Source organism: Oncorhynchus kisutch, linkage group LG8 (assembly GCF_002021735.2).
Source record: "Oncorhynchus kisutch isolate 150728-3 linkage group LG8, Okis_V2, whole genome shotgun sequence".
Classification (NCBI taxonomy): domain Eukaryota; kingdom Metazoa; phylum Chordata; class Actinopteri; order Salmoniformes; family Salmonidae; genus Oncorhynchus; species Oncorhynchus kisutch.
The window spans coordinates 28,801,980-28,829,145 of record NC_034181.2 but is presented as its reverse complement, the minus strand read 5'-3'; the positions used below and the strand labels follow the sequence as shown (position 1 = coordinate 28,829,145).

The window sequence follows — 27,166 nt, the reverse complement described above, 5'->3', positions numbered from 1 at the left end:
GATTCCTAAATCATGGCTAAGAATAATGACAATGACTGCAGTTTCTACTGGTCATTGTTTTTAGGCTGGTTGTATTGGTGCTATCTAAATACCAAGCTAAAATTAGCTACCCCAGAAGTTGCGGGCAAACAAATTATGCTTTATTACCAACGCGGTATTGTAAACGCATCATTCGTGGCCAGTGCTTGCTTGTTTGCTGACTTTTTTGTACAGCTTTGACAGGGCTACTGTATCTTTTTGGACATGTAAAGACCCTAAAAGGCATTCCATAGTATGTATGTCGTGAAGCTAATTGCAGTGACGCTATTACTGTGTAACTCCGGTAGGGCAACATCTGAAAAATAGCGCACTTGGTAGTGTGTACCGGTACTCGACCAGTCGGAAAAAACCAACATCACCAACAACAGAACGGTATATTGTCAAGGGTTGTCTCGCAGAAATACTCTTACTCTTTCAAATGACTGCTCGACTTGTTGACTGCTCGATCCACACAGCAGACACTGTGTGGGCTAGGTTAGGAATGCTGTGTTGCACATGTTGTGCAAAGTTTTATATGCCGTTATTACGTCATTATTACGTCATGCACGGTACCTTTGACATCGGTTTTTAACATCGGAATTAAACTAGACATCGGCCAATACTGATGTTGGCATTTCTAGCTAATAACGGCCAATTCCGATATGTTCACCGATATATCGTGCATCCCTAGCACACACCTGTCTATATACGGTCCCGCAGTTGACAGTGCATGTCAGAGCAAAAACCAAGCCGTGAGGTTGAATAGACACAGGATTATGTAGACACACAGATCTGGTCTAAGGGTACCAAAACATTTCTGCGGCATTGAAGGTCCCCAAGAACACAGTGGCCTCCATCATTCTTAAATGGAAGTTCGGAAATGCAGAGACTCTTCCTAGAGCTGGCTGCCTGGCCAAACTGAGCAATCAGAGTAGAAGGGCATTGTTCAGGGAGGTGACCAAGAACCCGATGGTCACTCTGACAGAGCTCCAGAATTCCTCTGTGGAGATGGTTGTCCTTCTGGAAGGTTCTCCCATCTCTGCAGCACTCCACCAATCAGGCCTTTATGGTAGAGTGGCCAGGCGGAAGCCACTCCTCCATAAAAGGGTTATGCCTTTTGCCAAACTCCAAGCAGGCTGTCATCAAAAGGACTCTCAGACCATGAGAAACAAGATTCTGTGGTTTGATGAAACTAAGACTTTGGCCTGAATGCCAAGTGTCACGTCTAGAGGAATCCTGGCACCATTTTTACAGTGAAGAATAATGGTGGTAGCATCATGCTTTGGGGATGTTTTTCAGCGACAGAGACTGGGAGACTAGTCAGGATCGAGGGAAAGATGAACAGAGCAAAGTACAGAGAGATCTTTGATGAAAACCCGCTCCAGAGCGCTCAGGACCTCATTCTAGGGCTAAGGTTCACCTTCCAACAGGACAACGACCCTAAGCACACAGCCAAGACAATGCAGGAGTTGCTTCGGAACAAGTATCTAAATTTCCTTGAGCGGCCCAGCCAGAGCCCGGACTTGAACATCTCAGGAGAGACCTGAAAATAGCTGTGCAGCGACGCTCCCAATCCAACCTGACAGAGCTTGTGAGGATCTGCGGAGAATTGTAGCGTCACACCCAAGACTCAAGGCTGTTATCGCTGCCAAAGGTGCTTCAACAAAGTACTGAATAAAGGGTCTGAATACTTATGTAGATGTGATATTTCCATGTATTTTTTGTACACATTTGCAAAAAAGAAAAACAAATGTTTTGCTTTGACATTATGGGGTATTGTGTGTAGATTGATGAGGAACAAATATGTTTAATACATTTTACAATAAGGCTGTAACGTCTGTAACATAACCAAATGTGGAAAAGGTCAAGGAGTATTTGAAAGACATTGAAGTTATCATTGTGTGTCAGAGTTTTTGTTTGTGCCTGTGAGTGTGGGTTAGGTAACTGTATTCACATGAGTCTTGCTGGTTCCCACATGTAATAAACAACAGATGATTCAGCCTGGAACCAGCATCCCCCTCCCCACCGCAGACCACTTTACACTAACACATTAACAAGACGTGGTGTGATCATAACAACATACAGGAACTCAAGTCCTTCTGTTCACCTGACTTAGAATTCCTCACAATCAAATGTCGACCGCAATATCTATCAAGAGAATTCTCTTCGATTATAATCAGAGCCGCATATATTCCCACCCAAGCAGACACATCGATGGCCCTGAACGAACTTCATTTGACTCTATGTAAAATGGAAACTACATATCCCGAGGCTGCATTCATTGTAGCTGGGGATTTTAACAAGGCTAATCTGAAAACAAGACTCCCTAAATTCTATCAGCATATCGATTGTGCAACCAGGGTTGGTAAAACCCTGGATCATTGTTATTCTAACTTCCGCAACGCATATAAGGCCCTCCCCCGCCCTCCTTTTGAGAAAAGCTGACCACGACTCCATTTTGTTGCTTCCTGCCTATAGACAGAAACTAAAACAGGAAGCTCCCGCGCTCAGGTCTGTTCAACGCTGGTCTGACCAATCTGATTCCACGCTTCAAGATTGCTTTGATCGTGTGGACTGGGATATGTTCCGCATTGCGTCAAACAACAACATTGACGAATACGCTGATTCAGTGAGCGAGTTTATTAGCAAGTGCATCGGCGATGTCGTACCCACAGGAACAATTAAAACATTCCAAACCAGAAACCGTGGATTGATGGCAGCATTCGCACGAAACTGAAAGCGAGAACCACTGCTTTTAATCAGGGCAAGGTGACCAGAAACATGACTGAATACAAAGTGTAGCTATTCCCTCACAAAGGCAATCAAACAAGCTAAGCGTCAGTATAGAGACAAAGTGGAGTCGCAATTCAACGGCTCAGACACAAGAGGTATGTGGCAGGGTCTACAGTCAATCACGGATTACAAAAAGAAAACCAGCCCCGTCGCGGACTAGGATGTCTTGCTCCCAGACAGACTAAACAACTTCTTTGCTCGCTTTGAGGACAATACAGTGCCACTGACACGGCTCGCTACCAAAACCTGCGGACTCTCCTTCACTGCAGCCGACGTGAGTAAAACATTTAAACGTGTTAACCCTCGCTGGACTGCAGGCCCAGACGGCATCCCCAGCCGCATCCTCAGAGCATGAGCAGACCAGCTGGCTGGTGTGTTTACGGACATATTCAATCAATCCATATCCCAGTCTGATGTTCCCACATGCTTCAAGAGGGCCACCATTGTTCCTGTTCCCAAGAAAGCTAAGGTGACTGAGATAAACGACTACCGCCCCGTAGCACTCACTTCTAACATCATGAAGTGCTTTGAGAGACTAGTCCAGGACCATATCACCTCCACCCTACCCGACAACCTAGACCCACTCCAATTTGCTTACCGCCCCAATAGATCCACAGATGACGCAATCGCAACCACACTGCACACTGCCCTAACCCATCTGGACAAGAGGAATACCTGTGTGAGAATGCTGTTCATCGACTATAGCTCAGCATTTAACAACATAGTACCCTCCAAACTCGTCATCAAGCTCGAGACCCTGGGTCTCGACCCCGCTCTGTGCAACTGGGTACTGGACTTCCTGACGGGCCGCCCCCAGGTGGTGAGGGAAGGTAACAACATCTCCACCCCGCTGATCCTCAACACTGGGGCCCCACAAGGGTACGTTCTGAGCCCTCTCCTGTACTCCCTGTTCACCCACGACTGCGTGGTCATGCACGCCTCCAACTCAATCATCAAGTTTGCAGACGACACTACAGTGGTAGGCTTGATTACCAACAACGATGAGACGGCCTACAGGGAGGAGGTGAGGGCCCTCGGAGTGTGGTGTCAGGAAAATAACCTCACACTCAACGTCAACAAAACAAAGGGGATGATCGTGGACTTCGGAAAACAGTAGAGGGAGCACCCCTCTATCCACATCGAAGGGACAGTAGTGGAGAGGGTAGTAAGTGTTAAGTTCCTCAGCGTACACATCACGGACAAACTGAATTGGTCCACCCACACAGACAGCTTGAGTGGCTGACTAACATTGAGTGGCTGATGCCAACATACTGACTCAACGCCAGCCACTTTAATAATGTAAAAATTGATGGAATAAATGTATCACTAGCCACCTTAAACAATGCCACTTCATATAATGTTTACATACCCTACATTACTCATCTCATATGTATATACTGTACTCTATACCACTACTGCATCTCGCCTATGCCGTCCTGTACCATCACTCATTCATATATTTTTATGTACATATTCTTCATTCCTTTACACTTGTGTGTATAAGGTAGTTGTTGTGAAATTTTTGGGTTAGATTACTCGTTGGTTAGTACTGCATTGTCGGAACTAGAAGCACAAGCATTTCACTACACTCGCATTAACATCTGCTAACCATGTGTAAATGACAAATGAAATTTGATTTGACATCATTCTCACCAGCTGGTGACATCACACTGATGAGAAACAGTTAGCCTATGCAGCACACACACAAAAAACACAGTACAGCACGCCCATACCATCAGAGAGGGAGACAGAGAATAGCCTAGCTCTTCAACTAGCCACCACTGTTGGTGAAGACAGAGCACTAGGACTGGATGGTTCCCTGACACAATGGGCTCTCAGGCTCTACAGAGGGGACACAAAGGGGGGATGGTTCTGGTTTTGACAAGTCAAGCTCAGTTGTCGACAGCAGAAGCCGGGCCGCAGCCAGTGAAAAAAAAGGGTTCTTTCCTATGTGAAACACACAAGACCCCAGTGCAACAAGCATCACTGTCAAAGCAAACACAATAACTGAAAGGCCTTTTTCAAAGAAAGAATCTTAAAGGGCACTCTATTTAGTGAACAACAGGTGCTGACAACAACAAGCGCTGGCAACAACAGGCGCTTGCTAGCTACGACAGGCGCTTGCTAGCTACGACAGGCGCTGGCTAGCTACAACACTGGCTAGCTAGGACCCTGACTAGCTAGGACTAGGGATGCATGATATATCGGTAAGCATATTGGAATCGGCCAATATTAGCTAAAAATGACAACATCTGCATTGGCCCGACGTCTAGTTTAACGCTGATGTACAAAACCGATGTCAAAGCTGACGTGCATACCTATATAACGTAGGTAGATAACATAATGACGCCACAAAAAATACAGAGCTACACGTGCAACACCGCCTTCCTAACCTAGCCCACAATGTCTGCTGTGTGGATATATTTTGAAGTTTCAAAGGAAGATAACAAAAAGGCCATATGGAACATTTGTGCTGCTATTATTTCCAGAGGGGAGAAAGTGAAATCTTTCAATACCACAAACCTAATTACTCATTTGAAAGTGCATCACCCCCAGACGTTCAGCGACTACTTAGAACAAAGGCAGAAAAAAAACTAAGCGCACACTACCAACAACTAAGTTCAAGTCAAGCAGTCATTTGAAAGAGAGAATTTCAGTGAGACAACTCAAAGGTGAAATCCATTAACGCCAAGATAATGGAATTCATGGCCCTTGACAATCAACCGGTCTCTGTCGTGGATGATGTTGGCTTTCGCCGACTGGTCGTGCACCTCGAGTCCCGGTACACACTACCAAGTAGGCTCTATTTTTCAGATGTTGCCCTACCAGAGTTACACAGTATTGTTGAAACACACATCCATGAGCTACTTGCTATGGGCGTCACTGCTATTATCTTCACAACTGACATTTGGACCAGCGATGTCAGCCCCACAAGCATGCTGAGTCTGACAGCACAGTGGGTCGACGAGGATTTCGTACTGAGGAAAGCCGTATTGCATGCTCAAGAATGTGCTGGTTCTCATACCGCTGCTGCCATTTCAATGGCATTTGAGAACATGTTTGAAACTTGGAAACATGAACACACCTAGCGCCATTCGAACAACTGACTCGAGAAATAATCTCATCAACTGTGTCTGCAGCAGACGTGATACCCTCTGTCATGGCATTGAAACGCCTGTTCAACAAAACTGCTGACACAGACCGTGGGGTTAAAACTTGCAAAGTACTAGAGGCTGTGAACAAGTGATTCGGTGGCATTCTCTCTGAGCCTCTATGCTGTGTCGCCACAATGCTTGATGCTAGGTACAAGGACCGCTACTTCGATGCAGACAAGAAACAGGGATTACGTGAAATGTTACAGACACAGCTGGACAAGATGGAAACGGACACAGTGACAGTGCGCACCGAGGAAGAGGACCCACGACAGATGAGGCCACGGACAGACAGAGCTGAAACTTCACTTCTTGACATGTTTGATGAAATCCTGGTTGAGAATTAAATGAGGGAACAACAAAACAGAAAGTAAGTGAAAGAAATAGGTTTTGATGATGTTTTACTGGTAATAACATTTTGGTCAGTGTGTGTGTGTTGTTTCAACTATTTAACTGTACTAGAATGCTTTAAAAGGTTAGCTAAAATTCCAAATATCGGTATCAGGTTTTTTGACAAGGAAAATATTGGATATCGGCCAAAATTCTTGTATCAGTGCATCCCTAGCTAGGACACTGAATAGCTAGGACACCTACACGTGCTAGCTACAACACGGGCCAGCTACGACACAGGCTAGCTACGACATGGCTAGCTACGACACTGACAGGGACAAGTTAGGTCACTGACAGGGGCTAGCTAGGAAACTGACGGGGGCTAGCTAGGATACTGAAAGTGAAAACAGAAATTGGATGACACTATACGGCTTGCATAATCACCATCTGGGCAGTATTTTTTAAGGTGGAGTAAATGAGCCAGACAGGTAAGCAGAATCAGATGATCCAGAATACTACTATATCCTCTTATGGGCTCCCGAGTGGCGCAGCGGTCTAGGCACTGCATCTCAGTGCCAGAAGCATCACTACAAACCCTGGTTCGATTCCAGGCTGTATCACAACCGGCCATGATTGGGAGTCCCATAGGGCAGCGCACAATTGGCCCAGCGTCGTCTGGGTTTGGCCGGGGTAGAATTTGTTCTTAACTGACTTGCCTAGTTAAATAAAATAACAAAATACATTGTAGTCACTTATGGTGTTAAGGGTGTGGTCTCACCTGGCGCAGGCGAGGGCTACCAGAGCAGCGGCGGCATTCTCCCTCTGCCTGTGTGCATGGAACATGTATGTCGGAGCCTGTCCCTGCTGGGTCTGTGCTGTCTGCTGGACCCCCTCCTCCAGCCAGGAGCAGAGCAGCCCCTCCAGGCCGTTGAGGCAGTCTGCGGGTTCCTTGCTGAGGCTGAGGGGCTGGCAGTCACGCAGGCAAGACAGCAGCACCTCCGCCGTGACCCCACAGAGTGCTGGGTCACTGCGTGTCTGGGACTGCAGCAGGGGGAAGACCAGTAGCAGGCCCACACGGGAAGTGAAAGGCGCCTGTTCAGGCTGCTGCAGCAGGCCCTGTCGTTTTAGCAGGGCCAGGGCCTCCTCATCCCCCCCCCCGGCCCCCTCCCGGTCCTGCTGTTCCTCCAGGGCCAGCTGACGCTGGGCCCCCCACAGGCCCCGCAGCGCATTCAAACGGTACTCAAACAGGCGGGCATACGCATTGCTTTGGTTACCACAGACGGCACGGAGACGCTCAGCCAGCTCCGCAGGATTCTTTGTTTCGAATGTGAGGATCTAGAGAGAGAGGAAGAGAGAGACAGAGAGACCGAGAGAAGGAGAAAATGTGAGGGATACATAAAATAGCAATGAAGATCTATAACCAACAGGAGAAAGTACAAATCCGTGGGGAGACGATGGGTAGAGATCTCAAAGTGATGACCACATCCAGTATAGTGCACGGACTGTAAATCACCATCTAGCTGGGATCTGGCTACCTCTTAATCCAATTTACAACAGAGCACTGCTTCAATATGAGATGTCAAATCAAATCTCATTTTTCACATGCTTTGTAAACAACAGGTGTAGACAAAGAGTGAAATGCATACTTAAAGGGCCCTTCCCAACAATGCAGAGAGAAAAATATAGAACAATTACAACATAAGGAGTAAATACACAATGATTAACGATAACTTGGCTATGGTGTACCAGTAACGAGTCGATGCTCAGGGGACAAGGTAATTGAGGTGTCTTCAGAAAGTATTACTGCCTGAATATAAAATGTACTTATATCACTGGCCTACACCCAACACCCCATAATGTAAAAGTGGAATTATATATGTAGCGATTTCCAGTGCCAACAGAAATTGTATTTGAATTTCATACTGTTTTATTTGTATTAGGATATTGAATTTCAATGTAATATTATTTTAATTTGTAATGCAATTCATGAATTGAACATGTATTTCAGGATTTGAAATTGAATGAATTTTGCATTCAGTTTTAAAATTCAATTTCAATTCAATTTAATACGCATAGTAAATATTTATATATTTGGTTTCAATATGGTAGATATTGCATTCATTTTTCATGTATCAACTTTACAAACTATAATTTCAAGTTGATCCAAGTTTCATAAATTCAACTTCTCAGATGTATTCAGATTCAGTGCTCTAAATTCAGAATAAAACCCAGAGACAGCATCCTGGTACTGTGCCAGCAAGGAAAGGTAAAGGAGACCAGATAGAATCAAACACTCTCTGTGGTAAACAGTAGATTCTATCGGTTTCTGAATTGATTTTCTTCCTATGAATTTGGCTCTAGCATTTGAACCATTTTAAATATAAGCTATTATGCAAAGGCACTCTGGAACATGGACGTGATGATCTCAGGCTGAGCAGGACACGATAGAAAGTGGATATAGTTGAATGGCCCTATCATATACTTCTAAGAATAGCCTTTCCATTCTATTTAATCTTGCTCTTGTGACTGACTGGGTTCAAACCAGGTCTCCTGTATGTCACAAGACTATTAGCCCACTTAGCTAAAGACTAGGAAAACTGGCACCATCCCTACGGTGAAGCACGGTGGTGGCAGCATCATGCTGTGGAGATGTTTTTCAGCAGCAGAGACTGGGAGACTAGTCAGGATCGAGGGAAAGATGAACAGAGCAAAGTACAGAGAGAATCTCGATGAAAACTTGCTCCAGAGCACTCAGGGCCTCAGACTGGGGTGAAGGTTCACCTTCCAACAAAACAATGACCCTAAGGACGCAGCCAAGACAACGCAGTAGTGGCTTAGGGACAAGCCTCTGAATGTCCTTGAGTGGCCCAGCCAGAGCCTGGTCTTGAACCCGATTTAACATCTCTGGAGAGACCTGAAAATAGCTGTGCAGCATCACTCCCCATCCAACCTGACAGAGCTTGAGAGAATCTGCAGAGAAGAATTGGAGAACCTCCCCAAATACAGATGTGCCAAGCTTGTAGCGTCATACCGAAGAAGGCTGTAATCGCTGCCAAAGGTGCTTCAACAAAGTACTGAGTAAAGAGTCTGAGTACTTATGTAAACGTGATATTTCAGGTTTTAATTTTTAACACATTTCTAAAAAGCTGTTTTTGCTTTGTCATTATGAGGTATTGTGTGTAGATTGATGAGGGGGGTAAAAAACCATTTAATACATTTTAGAATAAGGCTGTAACATAACAAAATGTGTAAAAAGTCACAGGGTCTGAATACTTTTTGAATGCACTGTAGGTAGGCAAAGCGATAGGGCAACAGGATGGATAAACAGTAGCAGCAGTGTAATATTTGTATTTATTTAACCTTTATTTAACCAGGATAGACCCAGAGGTTAAAAACCTATTTTGTGAGGACGGCCTGGCAAGATGGAAAACTACACATAAAAGCGTGTACATAAAATCTTGCAACAACAAGAAATACACAAAAAAGACAGTGTCACAACTTACAGAAACAACTGCAGCTATCAAAAACAGTGTCGTCGATCAGTCTTAAACAGGCAAGTACGCTAACTCCCCTAACTGTAATATCTTTGGAAGAATGTTCCAGGATGAAGGGGCATAATGGGAAAAACATTGTTTCCCCATCTCAGTTCTAGCCTTAGGAACAGACAAGGACAGCAGCGACTGTGAAAGAAGACTATTGAGTGACTGATCTGGTCAGTAAGGAACAGAGGGAGTTGCACAAAAGTGCACCAGTGCTTTAGACTCCTGGTGAACAGAGGGTCCATTGCATCATGGCATACAAATCACAGTGATGTGTGAGTGATCTAGCATTTGTGATAAATCTTAACGCACCATTGATACACTGTGTCCAGAGCTAATGTTCCTAAAATAGAAACCCAATTTCAACTTCAGTTTCTTCAATGTCAATCTATCAATGTGACCCAATCATGTCAATCTATCAATGTGCTGTTTAAATGTGTTGCTAAATTGAATATATGCGGGAGAAATAAGAGGTTAGACCCTTTAAACCCAATGATATATATTAAAGAATCAGAATACATTAGTGTGGAAATAAACTACTCCTTGTTGAATTTCTAACACACAGTAATAATACATTACAATTCTATTCATGTTGCAGATGTTCTTACCCAGTCAAATACAACATTACATACTTTTTCAAAATAAGTGGTGTGAAAAATTTAGAGATTGTGGGGTTATTTCAGAGGAGATAAAAATACCAATATTGCGCATCATCTGCACTTAGGCAGCACTTAAGCCAGATATCTATTACAGTGTGTAGTCCAAGACGCCACTACAACCATTTAGTAGGCACATTTTGTATTGACTCAATTTCAGATAGACTAATGTTCATTGGAGGCTGGGATTGTGCACCAACCTTCTCCACCTTGCTATGCAGAAGGGCTTCTACTCCATGATGCTGGTATAAATAGCCAGAATCTAAGCACCATGGGCTGATGGGATGCTGGATGACCTGATCAATCATGAGTTTGGCAAAGTTAGCCCAAATAGAGAGGCAGGTATTAATAAACCACACTAGACCATAAGGTCACATGACATAGGGAAACATAGAGAAACAGTAGAAATCCACTTTTTCAAGCGGAAAGACGATGGCCAGAGCTGACCCATAATGTTAAGTCATCATTTTAGTCAAAGTATGATATAAACTCAGCAAAAAAAGAAACGTCCTCTCACTGTCAACTGCGTTTATTTTCAGCAAACTTAACATGTGTAAATATTCGTATGAACATAACAAGATGCAACAACTGAGACATAAACTGAACAAGTTCCACAGACATGTGACTAACAGAAATTGAATAATGTGTCTCTGAACAAAGGGGGGGTCAAAATCTAAAAGTAACAGTCAGTATCAGCTGTGGCCACCAGCTGCATTAAGTACTGCAGTACATCTCCTCCTCATGGACTGCACCAGATTTGCCAGTTCCTGCTGTGAGATGTTACCCCACTCTTCCACCAAGGCACCTGGTCTGGGAAAATTCTGGGGGGAATGGCCCTAGCCCTCACACTCCGATCCAACAGGTCCCAGACGTTCTCAATGGGATTGAGATCCGGGCTCTTCACTGGCCATTGCAGAACACTGACATTCCTGTCTTGCAGGAAATCACGCACAGAATGAGCAGTATGGCTGGTGGCATTGTCATGCTGGAGGGTCATTTCAGGATGAGCCTGCAGGAAGGGTACCACATGAGGGAGGAGGATGTCTTCCCTGTAACGCACAGCGTTGATATTGCCTGCAATGACAACAAGCTTAGTCTGATGATGCTGTGACACACAGCCCCAGACCATGACGGACCCTCCACCTCCAAATCTATCCCGCTCCAGAGTACAGGCCTCGGTGTAACGCTCGGTGTAACGTGAATCCGACCTTCACCCCTGGTGAGATAAAACCGCGACTCGTCAATGAAGAGCACTTTTTGCCAGTCCTGCCTGGTCCAGCGACAGTGGGTTTGTGCCCATAGGCGACGTTATTGCCGGTGATGTCTGGTGAGGATCTGCCTTACAACAGGCCTACAAGCCCTCAGTCCAGCCTTTCTCAGCATATTGCGCACACTCTGAGCACTGATGGAGGGATTGTGCATTCCTGGTGTAACTCAGGCAGTTGTTGTTGCCATCCTGTACCTGTCCCGCAGGTGTGATGTTTGGATGTACCGATCCTGTGCAGGTGTTGTTACACGTGGTCTGCCACTGCGAGGAGGATCAGCTGTCCGTCCTGTCTCCCTGTAGCGCCGTCTTAGGCGTCTCACAGTACGGACATTGCAATTTATTGCCCTGGCCACATCTGCAGTCCTCATGCCTCCTTGCAGCATGCCTAAGGCACATTCATGCAGATGAGCAGGAACCCTGGGCATCTTTCTTTAGGTGTTTTTCCAGAGTCAGTAAAAAGGCCTCTTTAGTGTCCTAAGTTTTCATAACTGTTACCTTAATTGCCTACCGTCTGTAAGCTGTTAGTGTCTTAACGACCGTTCCACAGGTGCATGTTCATTAATTGTTTATGGTTCAATGAATAAGCATGGGAAAGTGTTTAAACACTTTACAATGAAGATCTGTGAAGTTATTTGGATTTTTACAAATTATCTTTGAAAGACAGGGTCCTGAAAAAGTGCCGTTTCTTTTTTTGCTGAGTTTATTTGGGCTAACCACTTCGTGCAAATCTGTATGAAAGAGGTGTCTTTCTTGTGAAATGACATACAAATTATTTTCAGCCTACATTTCTTTTCAGGGCTGGGTTTTATTTCAATGTTCCCACCTACCAGCATGGCATTGTTTACTAATCTGAAACAGCTGCAAAGTTATTCCTCTTCATGAATGAGATGAGTCAAACAGCCGTGTGTCCACTTGGCCACCCAGGCCATGGAGCAAATAAAACAGAAAATTATCATAATCCATTGGATAATTTGTACAGTTTCACTAATTTTTGGTTCAGTTTGTATTAACAATATATATCTCTGAACATTTTAGAAATTGTATAATTTTGCAAACCTGCTCCCCCTGTCGCCCCAAGATGAATGGTTTTGTCCACTAAAGTTTTGAGTCACTACACGCTCCACTGCTTTGATTGGTGTGTTTATCCAGATAGCGAAAAGGCACCCACGAAAGAAAATTCAAGGCTCTTATAGTTACAGTTGAAGTCGGAAATTTACATACACCTTAGCCAAATACATTTAAACTCAGTTTTTCACAATTCCTGACAATCAATCCTAGTAAAAATTCTATGTCTTAGGTCAGTTAGGATCACCACTTTATTTTAAGAATGTGAAATGTCAGAATAATAGTAGGGAGAATGATTTATTTCAGCTTTTATTTCTTTCATCACATTCCAAATGGGTCAGAAGTTTACATTCCTACAAATACTAATTGAGTGTTTGCCTTTAAATTATTTAAATTGGGTGAAATGTTTCGGGTAGCCTTCCACAAGCTTTTGGCCCATTCCTCCTGACAGAGCTGGTGTAACTGAGTCAGGTTTGTAGGCCTCCTTGCTCACACACGCTTTTTCAGTTCTGCCCACAAATGTTCTATGGGATTGAGGTCAGGGCTTTGTGATGGCCACTCTAATACCTTGAATTTGTTATCCTTAAGCCATTTTGCCACAACTTTGGAAGTATACTTGGGGTCATTGTCCATTTGGAAGACCCATTTGGGACCAAGCTTTAACTTCCTGGCTGATGTGCTGAGATGTTGCTTCAATATATCCACATAATTTTCCCCCATGTTGCCATCTATTTTGTGAAGTGCACCAGTCCCTCCTGCAGCAAAGCACCCCCAACACATGATGCTGCCACCCCCGTGCTTCACAGTTGGGATGGTGTTCTACGGCTTGCAAGCATCCCCCTTTTTCCTCCAAACAAAATGGTCATTATGGCCAAACAGTTCTATTTTTGTTTCATCAGACCAGAGGACATTTCTCCAAAAAGTACAATCTTTGTCCTCATGTGCAGTTGCAAACCGTAGTCTGGCTTTTTCCATGCCGGTTTTGGAGCAGTGGCTTCTTCCTAGCTGAGCGGCCTTTCGGGTTATGTCGATATAGGATTCGTTTTACTGTGGATATAGATACTTTTGTGCCTGTTTACTCCAGCATCTTCACAAGGTCCTTTGCTGTTGTTCTGGGATTGTTTTGCACTTTTCACACCAAAGTACGTTAATCTCTAGGAGACAGAACACGTCTCCTCCCTGAGCAGTATGATGGCTGTGTGGTCCCATGGTGTTTAACTTGCACCCTATTGTTTGTACAGATGAACGTGGTACCGTTAGGCATTTGGAAATTGCTCCCAAGAATGAACCAGACTTGTTGAGGTCTACAAATGTTTTCTGAGGTCTTGGCTGATTTCTTTAGATTTTCCCATGATGTCAAGCAGAGGCACTGAGTTTGAAGATAGGCCTTGAAATAAATCCACAGGTACACCTCCAATTGACTCAAATTATGTCAATTAGCCTATCAGAAGCTTCTAACGCCAATACAGAATTTTCAGGAATTTTCCAAGCTGTTTAAAGGAACAGTCAACTTAGCGTATGTAAACTTCTGACCCATTGGAATTGTGATACAGTGAAATAATCTGCCTGTAAGCAATTGTTGGGAAAATGACTTGTGTCATGCACAAGTAGATGTCCAAACAGACTTGCCAAAACTATAGTTTGTTAAGACATTTGTGGAGTGGTTGAAAAACGAGTTTTAATGACTCCAACCTAAGTGTAAGTAAACTTCTGACTTCAACTGTACATGTCCTGATCAAAGTCATTTTAGCATATCATTTCACTTCCCTTGTGAGAATCATGAGCATGGGCTGACTTGGCTTTGCTGTAACCACAGCTGAAGACTGCTAGCTGCCTACTAAAATATTGCACTGTGTCCAATACAATGTAGAAAAACGTATATCAGCTAGCCTATCTTTCAATATCACCGGCACTTCATCTTATTCTAACTATTTCTTGACGTATTTCCAGCCGCAATTGATTAAGGATGCATATTAGGGACGCACCTATATGAAATTTGTCCAATACCGAGATCCAATATTTTCCTTGCCGAAAAACCCAGTACCCGATATTAAAAGATTTTGCTTCCTTTTAAGCATTCCACTAGTTAAATAGTTGACACACACACACACACACACACACACACACACTGACCGAAAAGTTATTTTGTTGGCATTTACATATGTCCCCATTACCAGTAAAACATTTTTCACTTACAGCTGTAATGTTTCGTTAAATTGTTCATTCGTTTAATTCTCAACCAGGATTTCATCATACATGTCAAGGAGTGAGGTTTCAGCTCTGTCTGTCCGTGGCCTCATCGATCGTGGGTCCTCTTCCTCGGTGCGCACTGTCACTGTGTCCGTTTCCATCTTGTCCAGCTGTGTCTGTAACATTTCACGTTAACCCTGTTTCTTGTCTGCATCGAAGTCGTGGTCCTTGTACCTAGCATCAAGCATGGTGGTGACACAGTATAAAGGCTCAGAGAGAATACCACCGAATCGCTTGTTCACAGCCTCTAGTAGAGTACTTATGCAAGTTAACCCCACGGTCTGTGTCGGCAGTTTTGTTGTAGAAAATCCTTGTTGACCCACTGTGCTGTCAGACCCACTGTGCTGTCAGCATGCTCATGGGCAGTGTCCGAAATGTACTTTTTTGTCTCACCTGCCAAGTGGACTGGTAGATGAAAAAAATCCACCAGTCAAACATATTCTTTACCAGCCAAAATAATAAATTGCCTTTTCGTGTCACAAATACATTAATTTCAGTACATGTTGAATACAAACTTAAATAAGCAAGCGCAAGATTTGAAACAAAATTGTAATATATTGATCAAGAGTTAATCAAATCAAGTTTATTTGTAGAGCACATTTAAAAACAACTGTAGTTGACCAAAAGTGCTGTACAGAGTGCAAAAACACCAAACATTGGGCACACAATGAAATAAACAAAACATAAAAGATACAATGAATAAGAGTACATAGAAGTGAAAACAGGGCAACAGCAATGGTAAAATACAATTATGAGAAGTACAGTGGACATGGAACTGGTGCTCTCCTGATACAAAGGGGAAACAGGGGAAGCAGGTCTACAAATCCTTTACTTTGATTAGAAATACCCTGATTAAATACAGGTTAAAAAAAGAGGCTTATCAGATGCTGGTTAATTTTGGCTGTGGCTAGATTTAAATTCCCAGCCTGAATACAACAGAAGTCTTAAACTCAAAATTCTACTGAAGTATTTGCTATTAAATGTACTTAAGGATCAAACATAAAAGTACATTTGAAGGTTTTGTAAACCTATCAGATGCTTAATCATTTTAATTAACTTAAACCTCACAACTCCTCACCCTCTCTTTGCATGGTCCATGAAGTCTGGCCTCCTGCTCCTGACAGAGTCCTGGTGTCACAGCATCAATACTTTTAAAGGATCATACTCCCTGATCTCTGGAGAGGACAGCTGGACCATAAGGAGATCTGACAGTGTGTCAGACTTTAGGTTGGACCGCCAATCGGTTTTCACCTGTTTCATGGTATTAAAACCTCTTTCACATTCAGCTATGGAGGCAGGGACGGACAGGACCAGGTCAACAAATGCCAGAAAACCAGGACAGGAATGCTGATGGCTCCTGTTGACAAGGAACCAGGACATCTTCTGCAGGGACTGGGACTCTTGGTACATCAGCACCTTCAGGACAGTTCACTGGTCAGGGATCCTTTCAACATGGATGCCAGAGGTCTCCAGGACAAGTTCACTGGTCAGGGATCCTTCCAACATGGATGCCAGAGGTCGCCAGGACAGTTCACTGGTCAGGGATCCTTTCAACATGGATGCCAGAGGTCTCCAGGACAGTTCACTGGTCAGGGATCCTTTCAACATGGATGCCAGAGGTCTCCAGGACAGTTCACTGGTCAGGGATCCTTTCAACATGGATGCCAGAAGTCTCCAGGACAGTTCACTGGTCAGGGATCCTTTCAACATGGATGCCAGAGGTCTCCAGGACAGTTCACTGGTCAGGGATCCTTTCAACATGGATGCCAGAGGTCTCCAGGACAGGAAGTGGTCAGGGATCCTTTCAACATGGATGCCAGTGGTCTCCAGGATAGGAAGTGGTCAGGGATCCTTTCAACATGGATGCCAGTGGTCTCCAGGACAGGAAGTGGTCCACCAGGGTTTCCAGTTCAGTGTCTCCAAAATCTAGAATAATTAAATACATTACAACAAGCATCATGCAGTTTTAATTCTCAAACTATAAAAATATGATAATGAACCTGACTGACCTGTAATACAAAACATAAAGTAACCTGCTGCTGCATCTCCTGACACTGGCCAGTTGGTGAAGCTGACCAGCTTGGTGGCACACAGGACCCTCACACTGGCATACTGGAACCTGTCAGTCATACTCTCGACTAGCCTGTCAAGCATTATGTCTTGTGATGTGACGAGGGTCTTGCTGTCACCTCTGGTTAGCAAAATTCCCTCATATCTGTGGCCTTCATCATGGGCCCTTCTCTGATGATAAAAGGCCATCCTTTCAGAATTTTCCTTTACAACACACTCTCACTCTCTCTCCCACTCTTATTAACATAATCCTTTCTCTTAATTCTCTTAAGTTAAGTATTTCTTATTGCAGTTTAAATAAACATACCTGTTTTTGTACTTCTTAAGTACTGCCTGTGTTGAGCACAAGGAGCTGTGGGCTTCTGCTATGGTGATGGTGGACCTCTGCAGACAGTCAGACAGGTTGCTCAGGTGTGTTAGAGTGTCATGCAGGAAGCCACAGAAGCGGATAACAACAGCCTCCCTTGCAGTACTGTAGTATTTCCTCACCTTGGCCTGCTGGACACCTCTGGCATTTTGGGCATCAGCAGATTGAATCTGAAATCTGAAATACATAAAGAACAAATAGACAATTAATTGCTATCCCAAAAAAACTATTAGATATGACACATTTTATCAGTGCATAAAGCATTGAAACATGATGTAACCGTGTTTGTTGTTTTTTACTGGACACTACATATTGATGATGACTTTGAGTACTTAGCATAGTAATCTAGAGCCACTACCTGTTCCAGGTGCTGGACAAGCCACTGGTAACCTCGCAGGAAGTGGTCCAGTGCACGCAATAGGTGTAAACTCTTTGGCCTACTTCTCATTTCTATATGTTGAGCCCACAGTGATTCCTTTTTTCCCCCATCCAAACTGCAAAAATGAAACATCAATTAATTCAATAATAATTAAATATACAATCATGTTATCCAATATAGCTGGCAGTTGATTGTGCAAAATTAGCCTTCTACCCTTTGTTTCCTTAAGAATCAACACGATAAGGCTAGTAAAGTCAATTGTGCCACAATGCTTTAAAATGTAACCAGCATCTGGAGACAAGCATTAAAATATTATGTTACAGAGCCATAGGAAAGCATGGAGATCCATGTCAGCATTAGTAGGCCTATCATTTTCTGGAATTTATACACTATTTTGAGGTGAACCAAAGCTTATCAACGGCTGAGAAATAACCTACAATACTGGACCACGTCTGCTAAATAGACTTAAAAACTCGCTACAAAAAGTACTAGTCTAGCTACAAGAGTAACAACATTTTCACTTACTCACACATCCACTCCAAGTCAGAAAGTGGTCTCACCTTCTTGCCAATGGCATGTACAGTCCTAAACAGTATCTTCATCTTCGTGCTGGTCTGCTCTGACATTAGCGCCATCACAGAGGGTGTCAAGAGGAGAGGCTCCGATTGAGGCCGGGACATAGACACGCAGGTAATGTGACACTTGCTGTGTGCATGGTCACAAATGTTCTCCAGCTTCATAATTTTAATTCTGATGACAAATTTGTTGTTTCTGCTTTTATCTTTAGCATACTGGCGACACATAGAACAACTCATCACCACAGCCTCCGCATCATACTGTAGCCAGCCTCTTGAAACTCCATCTCCAAACCTCCATTTCTCATAGAACTCTTTGTGATTAGTCCTCCTTTTCTGCGGTGGGTTTTCATTTTAAAGGTTGGTTTACTCCAGGTAAATGTTGCCACATAACAGCTATTTAATGAACGGTAGCTAGCAGCAGACCCGTGGCAAGTGAGCAATGTCGAGTAGCCGATGTCCGGTACGGTAAACAGTGCCGTGAAACTAGAGCACTAGAGACAGTCTGTGGTAAGCTGGCAAACACAATTTCCTCTGAGCCATCATGCCAGATATTTTATTACATGGCTATTTTGGTACAAACATTGTGGCGGATAGCCTTCTGAGATTCTCGCCAAATGGAAAATCTACCTGCATTTGGCACTTGGCGGGTGTTCATTTCGAACTGTGCTCATGGGGCTGACATCGCTGGTCCAAATCTCAGTCGTAAAGCTAATAGCAGTGTGACGCTAATAGCAAGTAGCTCATGGATGTGTGTTTCAACAATACTGTGTAACTACGGTAGGGCAACATCTGAAAAATAGAGCCTACTTGGTAGTGTGTACCGGGGCTCGAGGTGCTCAACCAGTCAGCAAAAGCCAACATCATCCACAACAGAGAACGGTTGATTGTCAAGGGCCATGAATTCTATTATCTTGGCGTTAATGGATTTCACCTTTGAGTTGTCTCACTGAAATTCTCTCTCTCTCTTTCAAATGACTGCTTGACTTGAACTGGTTTCATTTTTTTCTGCTTTCGTTCGAAATAGTCGCTGAACGTCTGGGGGTGATGCACTTTCAAATGAGTAATTAGGTTTGTGGTATTGAAAGATTTCACTTTCTCCCCTCTGGAAATAATAGCAGTACAAACGTTGCATATGGCCTTTTAGTTATCTTCCTTTGAAACAAAATATATCCACACAGCAGACATTGTGGGCTAGGTTAGGAAGGCTGTTTTGCACGTGTAGCGCTGTATTCTCCGTGGCGTCATTACGTTATATAGGTATGCACATCAGCTTTGACATCGGTTTTGCACATCGGCATTAAACTAGACATCGGGCTGATGCCGACATTTTTTGCTAATATCGTCCGATTCCGATATGCTTACCGATATATCGTGCATCCCTACAATTTGTGAAAGATGCCAAAACTTAAGATAACAATAGATGGCGAAGTCAAAGACAGGCCAGTGGTTCCCATCTGTGGCGAAGTTCTCCCTAAATCAATGCTTATGACTATCCAGCTCGAAAACCAGCCATAAGCCTTGCTCACATTGGCAGTTTGAAGTAACTCAAATCCAATTTTTTTGCATATCCGATTCCGTTCTTTTTCCTGCAGTCTGAACAGCAAAAAAAGCACAAAGTATCAGATATTTCGCGCCACATTTCAAACCATCTTCGTAGGTGCTAGATAACGTTACTCTTAACAGTTTGACAAGAACATGTGTTAGCTAACTAGCTCGTTTATTGTTTACAAAACAAATGTGTGAATGCACAAGAAAGTTAAACAGCTACCTAAGCTAAGTGACTGCTGTGGTTAGCCAAAAAGAAGTCATTTTGAAAGTTGGATCATCTTATCCTTTGAGGCTTTAAAGAGTGTACTTACACTATGACTTTGAACATTCAAAGCAAATGAGAAATGTCCATGGCAGGCATTGTTGTTACCTTAGCTTGCTAAATAACTTCTAAGTGATAGGAAGCATGAGTACCACTAAGCAGCTTACACCACAGCACACACACCCGCAGTTAATATAACAACTAGTGTAGCCATGTCAGCAAATGACTGCTGTCTGAACACACAAATCCAATTTGGTCACTTGTAACTTGCTGTTTGGACAGTCAGTTCTAGAAAACAGATTTGAAAAACAAAACTGATTTGAGCATTAAGGATTGCAGTGTGAACAAGGCTATAGAGCGAGATGGCTAATCTTTTGAAGACAGTGTACAAAAAAATATATAAAAAGCAACCGATAACATTAGCTAGCTAGATAAGGTTAGCAATATAGCATGCTAGCTAGCCAGCCTGACAGCTGTTAGTGTCCTATTTGTTGATGTTAATCAACTCCACATGGAAATTATCACACCCAATTCGTGAATAAGTAGCCTTTGTTATTCTTTGGAGGTAGAACCGAAACATGCATCTCATGTGGGGGGGGACCCACCTCATTATACATGGATTCGTGCGCCCGGTTTAACTCCTTCTCACATAAGAGTGAGGTTAGTGAGAGCAGGGGGAGGGTGGACAGTGGTGACAGTACAATAACCAGACACACTGCAGATGCTCAGGTTACATTCCATCCATACTTCCACTGCAGAGAGGACAAGCAACACATACTTGTCCTGTACTGCCATTGAACCAATGGTACTGCGCTCTTCTGAGGAGTGGCATGGACAATAAGGGCTTTGCTTTGACCTCCACCCGTCAGACCCAGAGCTAATCCAGTCCCACTGAAACAGCATAAACAAGATGTCACACTACTGCACCTGGGGCACAGGTCTATGGCTAGCTAGCACAGCTGCTCCATCGCCCCAGTCATTGCTCCATCCGTATGAAAAATAAGAACATTTTAGAAGCACTGATGTGTACTCAGTGAAGTCTAGTCCTCTCAGGTTGATTCATTCTCAGTGTTCCTCTGTAGCATGCCATCTGTCTGTTACCATCTATCAATCTATGTCCCATTTATTTGTCTGTTTAGGTCTACCATCACTGATATGGCTTTAAAATACGGAGCGTGCAAAAATTGCGCAAGTTTATTTTGGACATTACATTTACTATTAGATTAATACCTGGCTACTAGCAGTAGGTGTTATAGTTAGTGATCGAGCGAATGTGTTTTGAGTTTCCACTTCCTCAGGTGGTGAATGAGCACCAACTGAATTAGGCCTATATAATATTAATGCACATAAAGATGAAGACAAATTCATGTCTATTAAACAAATCAGACCCTATTTTGACAGTAAAATAACACAAATAGCCTAATTGTCAACCTAAAATTCATGACGATCACTGGCTTAAGTTGCACAACAAAATATTTTGAATCAAGCATTCGTGCTTGGAAATGTTAGATGTAACAACTTATTTACTTAATACCATCTCCGTAGTCTATTACACTTCTTAAAGTATTGTGAATGACTTTAAGACGAATGAAATTAATTATATTGTGCGACACAGCGAAACACATTTCTTGGGTGCCACCAAATCATGGGCTAGTCCCACCAACTGAAAAAGTTAGTGGCACCAGTGACACCAGGGGAAAATGTTAGTCTGGAGCCATGATGATGTCAGGGTTGACTGGACAGGGCCTTTTAACATTAGAACCACCTGGCCTTTCAGGCTTCAAGTACCCACTAGAGAACATAGCTGGGCTTTCCATTTAGCATATGCATCAGCTGCATATCAACCCGCAAGGTGTACAAACATAAGCACCAACACTTGATAAATAGTGCATATTGTAAATTATGAATTTAATGAAATATAAACATTAAAAAGGATATGTTTTATATAATTCTACAAAGTCCTAGAAAAAAACCTAGGCCTAAAGCCTTTTTCATTTACCTTACAATAAAAAAAATGTAATCTATTTGATCAACTTTATTTGCAGATTTGATTAGTAATAGAGTTACAGTAATTAATGAAGTCCAGTTACAGCTTATTTTTGACAAAGTAGAAACTAAACATATTATAATATTATAACCAGCCAGGTGCACAGGTGAAATTGTTTTCCCTTTTCCTAAACAAAAGTACAAGAACAACTGTAGAGGATAAATAGCATAAAGAAATATTTTTGTTAATATATTCATGACAAGATATAAAAAGTCATTTGTTGATTGTATGGGACACTGTATTGAGTCCTTATATGCGTGCCTTTACACATACATGAATCAATCTCCTCTTCATGCTTCGGGTGCACAGTCAGCACTAGAGGTCGACCGATGATGACTTTTCAACGCCGATTCCGATTATTGGAGCACGAAAAAAGCCGATACCGATTAATCGGTTGATTATTTATTTATTTGTAATAATGCCAATTACAACAATACTGAATGAACACGTATTTATTTATTTTATTTTACTCCCCAATTTCGTGGTATCCAATTGTTTAGTAGCTACTATCTTGTCTCATCGCTACAACTCCCGTACAGGCTCGGGAGAGACGAAGGTTGAAGGTCATGCGTAATGAACACTTATTTTAAATTAATATAATACAACAATAAAATCAATTTAGCCTCAAGTAAATAATGAAACATGTTCAATTTGGTTTAAATAATGCAAAAACAAAGTGTTGGAGAAGAAAGTGAAAGTGCAATATGTGCTATGTAAGAAAGCTAACGTTTCAGTTCCTTGCTCAGAACATGAGAACATATGAAAGCTGGTGGTTCCTTTTAACATGAGTCTTCAATATTCCCTGGTAAGAAGTTTTAGGTTGTAGTTATTATAGGAATTATAGGACTATTTCCCTCTATACCATTTGTATTTCATTAACCTTTGACTATTAGATGTTCTTATTGGCACTTTAGTACTGCCAGTGTAAAAGTATAGCTTCCGTCCCTCTCCTCACTCCTCCCTGGGCTCGAACCAGCAACACAACGACATCAGCCACCATCGAAGCAGCGTTACCCATGCAGAGCAAGGGGAACAACTACTAGAAGGCTCAGAGTGAGTGACGTTTGAAACGCTATTAGCGCGCGCTAACTAGCTAGCCATTTCACTTCAGTTACACCAGCCTCATCTCGGGAGTTGATAGGCTTGAAGTCATAAACAGCGCAATGCTTGACGCACAACAAAGAGCTGCTGGCAAAACGCAAAGAAAGTGCTGTTTGAATGAATGTTTACGCACCTGCTTCTGCCTACCACCGCTCAGTTAGATACTTAGATACTTGTATGCTCAGTCAGATTATATCTAGTAATATCATCAACCATGTGTAGTTAACTAGTGATTATGATTGATTGTTTTTTATAAGATAAGTTTAATGCTAGCTAGCAACTTTCCTTAGCTTACTGCATTACTCTACAAGGAGTGCAACGAGAGAGAGGCAGGCCGTTATTGCGTTGGACTAGTAAACTGTAAGGTTGCAAGATTGGAATCCCTGAGCTGACAAGGTAAAAATCTGTCGTTCTGCCCCTGAACGAGGCAGTTAACCCACCGTTCCTAGGCCGTAATTGAAAATAAGAATGTGTTCTTAACTGACTTGCCTAGTTAAATAAAGGTATATAAAATATATATATATATATATTTATTTTTTTATTGGCGCCCAAAAATACTGATTTCCGATTGTTATGAAACTTGAAATCGGCCATTCCGATTAATCGGTCGACCTCTAGTCAGAATACAGCGTTGGGGATTTGTGTGAGCAAACCCCACCAACAAAATCCCACCACTGTGAGAGGCAATGCAGTTTTCATGGGCCTTGTTTTGTGTGCACCTGCCGCAGGTGTCGCATAATCTTTCTGAAGCGGTTGCGTGGAATGCTCCACCCCATACCTATCAAACCAAAATGACTTCACATCAACGCTCTTCCACCATGTGCCCCGCAGAACATATAAAAGGTCCAATAAAAGCTTTGAGTCCAGACACGTCCCACATACTGTTTCCTTTTCTGTGCGCATGAGCAACAATACAATCGCTGATGTGCTGCAACATCTACACGTTACATACCGTAAACCAAAACGTGCCATCCCTCCCCGGTCCAGTCTCATCGTGGCAGTTGAGATCACCATCTCAGTTTGCTCTGTTCTGTTTTTTCTGCAGCGAGGTTCAGGCATCGGAGGCGAAGGATCGAAGTGAACATCAGAATCAGATGAAGACTCATCAGCAACGTCGATTTCAAGCACAATACCCGATCCTCCATCCTACTCCAACTTATCTAAATGCTGCAGCATTTGCAATGCTGTCAGTGCGTACATTAGTTTGTTTCGGCTTGCCATTGTGAACTAAACACATTGTATTTTGTACTCAGTGTCTGATTTGACTCTCAAGAGGGGAAATTATATACCATTTCCAGACTTTCATAATAAAATAATTAGACCACTCACAATTGTTCATCATCATTACACTATTGTTCTAAATTCAACCCTCATTATTCAGATAAAATTCAATCACCCATTTCACCCTCCTCATCATTCAGTTCATTGAAGTCACATGCACCATTATCTGTTTCAATCTGATTTCTATCGCCCACTCATCCATTGAAAACAGAATAGCATATTTTTATTGTACGTTTAGTATGTTACTCTTTTTTGCTTAGTAGCCAGAGCAATGCTGCCGTGCGAGTGGTCTTGTGCTGAATGCATGGACAGCATAGAAATTATTGGGAAAAGTTACATTTGGAAATCTTGAATTTTGAGATATTTGATTATGGTAAGTGTCGTAGAAACTGCAGAACATGCTCTTTCTGATACTATAGAAATCAAAATGTTTTATCTGCATGTGACTGAAGGAGGATTTGATAAAGTAAGCTGTGTGTGAATACTTTCTGAAGGAAGTGTAGATTATGTGAAATAAAAAAATCTTTGTAATTAATTTTGAATTCAGGCTGTAACAACAAAATATAGAATAAGTCAAGGGGGGGCAGGTCGCCTCGTGGTTAGAGTGTTGGGCCAGTAACCGAAAGGTTGCTAGATCGAATCCCCGAGCTGACAAGGTAAAAATCTGTCATTCTGCCCCTGAACAAGGCAGTTAACCCACTCTTCCTAGACCGCCATTGTAAATAAGAATTTGTTCTTAACTGACTTGCCTAGTTAAATAAAGGAAAAATAAAAATGAATACTTTCTAATGGCACTGTGCCAATGATGAAGCATTCTGTGCTGAACAAGACCTCTTGGCTACTTACTGGCTTGAGGAGCTTTCAAGAGCGCTGAATTTACTGTTTCCTATTGTATTTGTCCAGTTTGTGTGCCATGCCAATGTGCTTTGAAGAATTTAAGTGAGAATAGGTCGGTGAGCTGATGAATACAACAATAATAGCCTGCCACCACTCAAGAGCACCCAATGTCTGGACCAGAGGGGACACGGTTCCCACAAAGGGTGGGGATTTAAAGGCCAAGATAATAAGATACCCTTGCTAGCTAGCTACGTCGTGAGTCATCATGCCTACACACTACACACACTGTTATTCATATAGCAACTAACACTACATTATCTTCAAATTATAGACTGTCTGCTAACTAGCCTGTTACTGTAAACAATGGTCAACGTTATGTTTCAATGTTCTCTTTGGTTAACTAGCGTAGTTATTGGTCATGCTCCTCGTCAAGCCGACGTTTGCGTCCTTAGCTAGCCAATGTTACACATGGACATGACTAGCGAAACGTGTTGCTATTAATGTGACTTTATTCATATGGAATTATATAACTTGCTGCTTGGCAATCCCTACTAGTTAATGCTTTACAGGTAGGTAGTTAGCGCTTGACAATTTAGCTAGCTAAGTTAACTAACGTTAGCTGTGTTCGCTTCCTCCAAGAAAACATTCAAAATGCAACCGTTGAGATGCAGACTAACAGTACTCACCTCCTGCTCAGTGTCCCCCTGCTCAGACACACCGATTTCACTGGGCAGTTCAGCCAGATCCGTGACCCGAATCAGTCCATCGTGAAGGAAAATAGTCTCTTCCTTCACTGACAACCACTGGGACGAATCCACGGCCCCGGAGCCCATCTCTCTCTCCTCCGAGAAAAATGCCAGAAAGGTCGAACATTAAAACAAATCCAATCCGAAATGACAACAACACTACCCGACAGACATGCTGTCAGCCAGATGAGAAACTCAGACCTACTCCGACCCAGCTAGCTAGCTTGGTAACGCCAATTGTACTACCAAATATTTGTGGGTACCACTTTGCTGCTACGGGTGCTAGCTATCGAGGCTTGCTAGCGAACATAGGTCGGCCAGCTGATCGCACTGTGTGGGGCAGGTTCTTTCTTCCGCTACCAACTGTACCATTGAGCATATCGTACTGTCTTTACAGAGCAGTGGGCGTGACACTGTCTCTAAACCGTAATATTTAGAGCATAGTTTAGTAATTGACTGCCTTCTCCAGCTGAACACGAAGTTTGAGCATAACCAAAACACGATAAAAATGCAGGAAAAAAGGCTCCGATGGTGGTCCAACAACTGATTACTAGTGTCCGGACAGATAATGGAAACCCCACAGCTGTCGGTGAGACGCCATGTTTCTCTTAGGCCAACAGTTACTGTTCCCAGCATACATTGCGCTTTAGCCTACAATAAACACGTCAACAAATTGAACCACCAAAATATAATTTATTATCAATACTAAGATTGTATGTATGTATCGTCATAGTTTGTTTAATACTCATGGTTTCATTTGTACATTTTCTGATTGCGGTGACAATGTAGGTAAATTATGATAATATGATACAATATTCAAAGCAAAAAGCCTTTAGGTATGAAGTGCAACACTGTTTACACTACACAATTCAACATTATC

General features: G+C 42.8%; 1 protein-coding gene and 1 long non-coding RNA gene across 4 annotated transcripts in view; both read right to left on the bottom strand.

Moving 5' to 3' along the window:
- Positions 1-26,903, bottom strand: part of LOC109895907 (probable E3 ubiquitin-protein ligase HECTD4) — a 77,498-nt gene extending 50,595 nt beyond the window's left edge. For both annotated transcript variants that reach the window (XM_031830058.1, XM_031830059.1), the window contains exons 1-2: positions 26,227-26,903; positions 7,072-7,628 (exon numbers count right to left, since the gene is read on the bottom strand). In XM_031830058.1, coding sequence (XP_031685918.1) covers positions 7,072-7,628; positions 26,227-26,373 — 704 coding nt within the window. In that variant the 5' untranslated portion in view covers positions 26,374-26,903. The remainder of the gene's footprint in view (positions 1-7,071; positions 7,629-26,226) is intronic.
- Positions 15,628-22,766, bottom strand: LOC109895908 (uncharacterized). Of its 2 annotated transcripts, XR_002256048.2 has the most exons (4): positions 17,866-22,766; positions 17,448-17,684; positions 17,080-17,311; positions 15,628-16,996 (listed from the first exon to the last, which is right to left on the bottom strand). It is a non-coding gene; the product is annotated as an uncharacterized LOC109895908 (long non-coding RNA). The 2 variants fall into 2 exon arrangements; XR_002256049.2 differs by lacking the exon at positions 17,080-17,311.
- Positions 26,904-27,166: the final 263 nt, after the last annotated feature.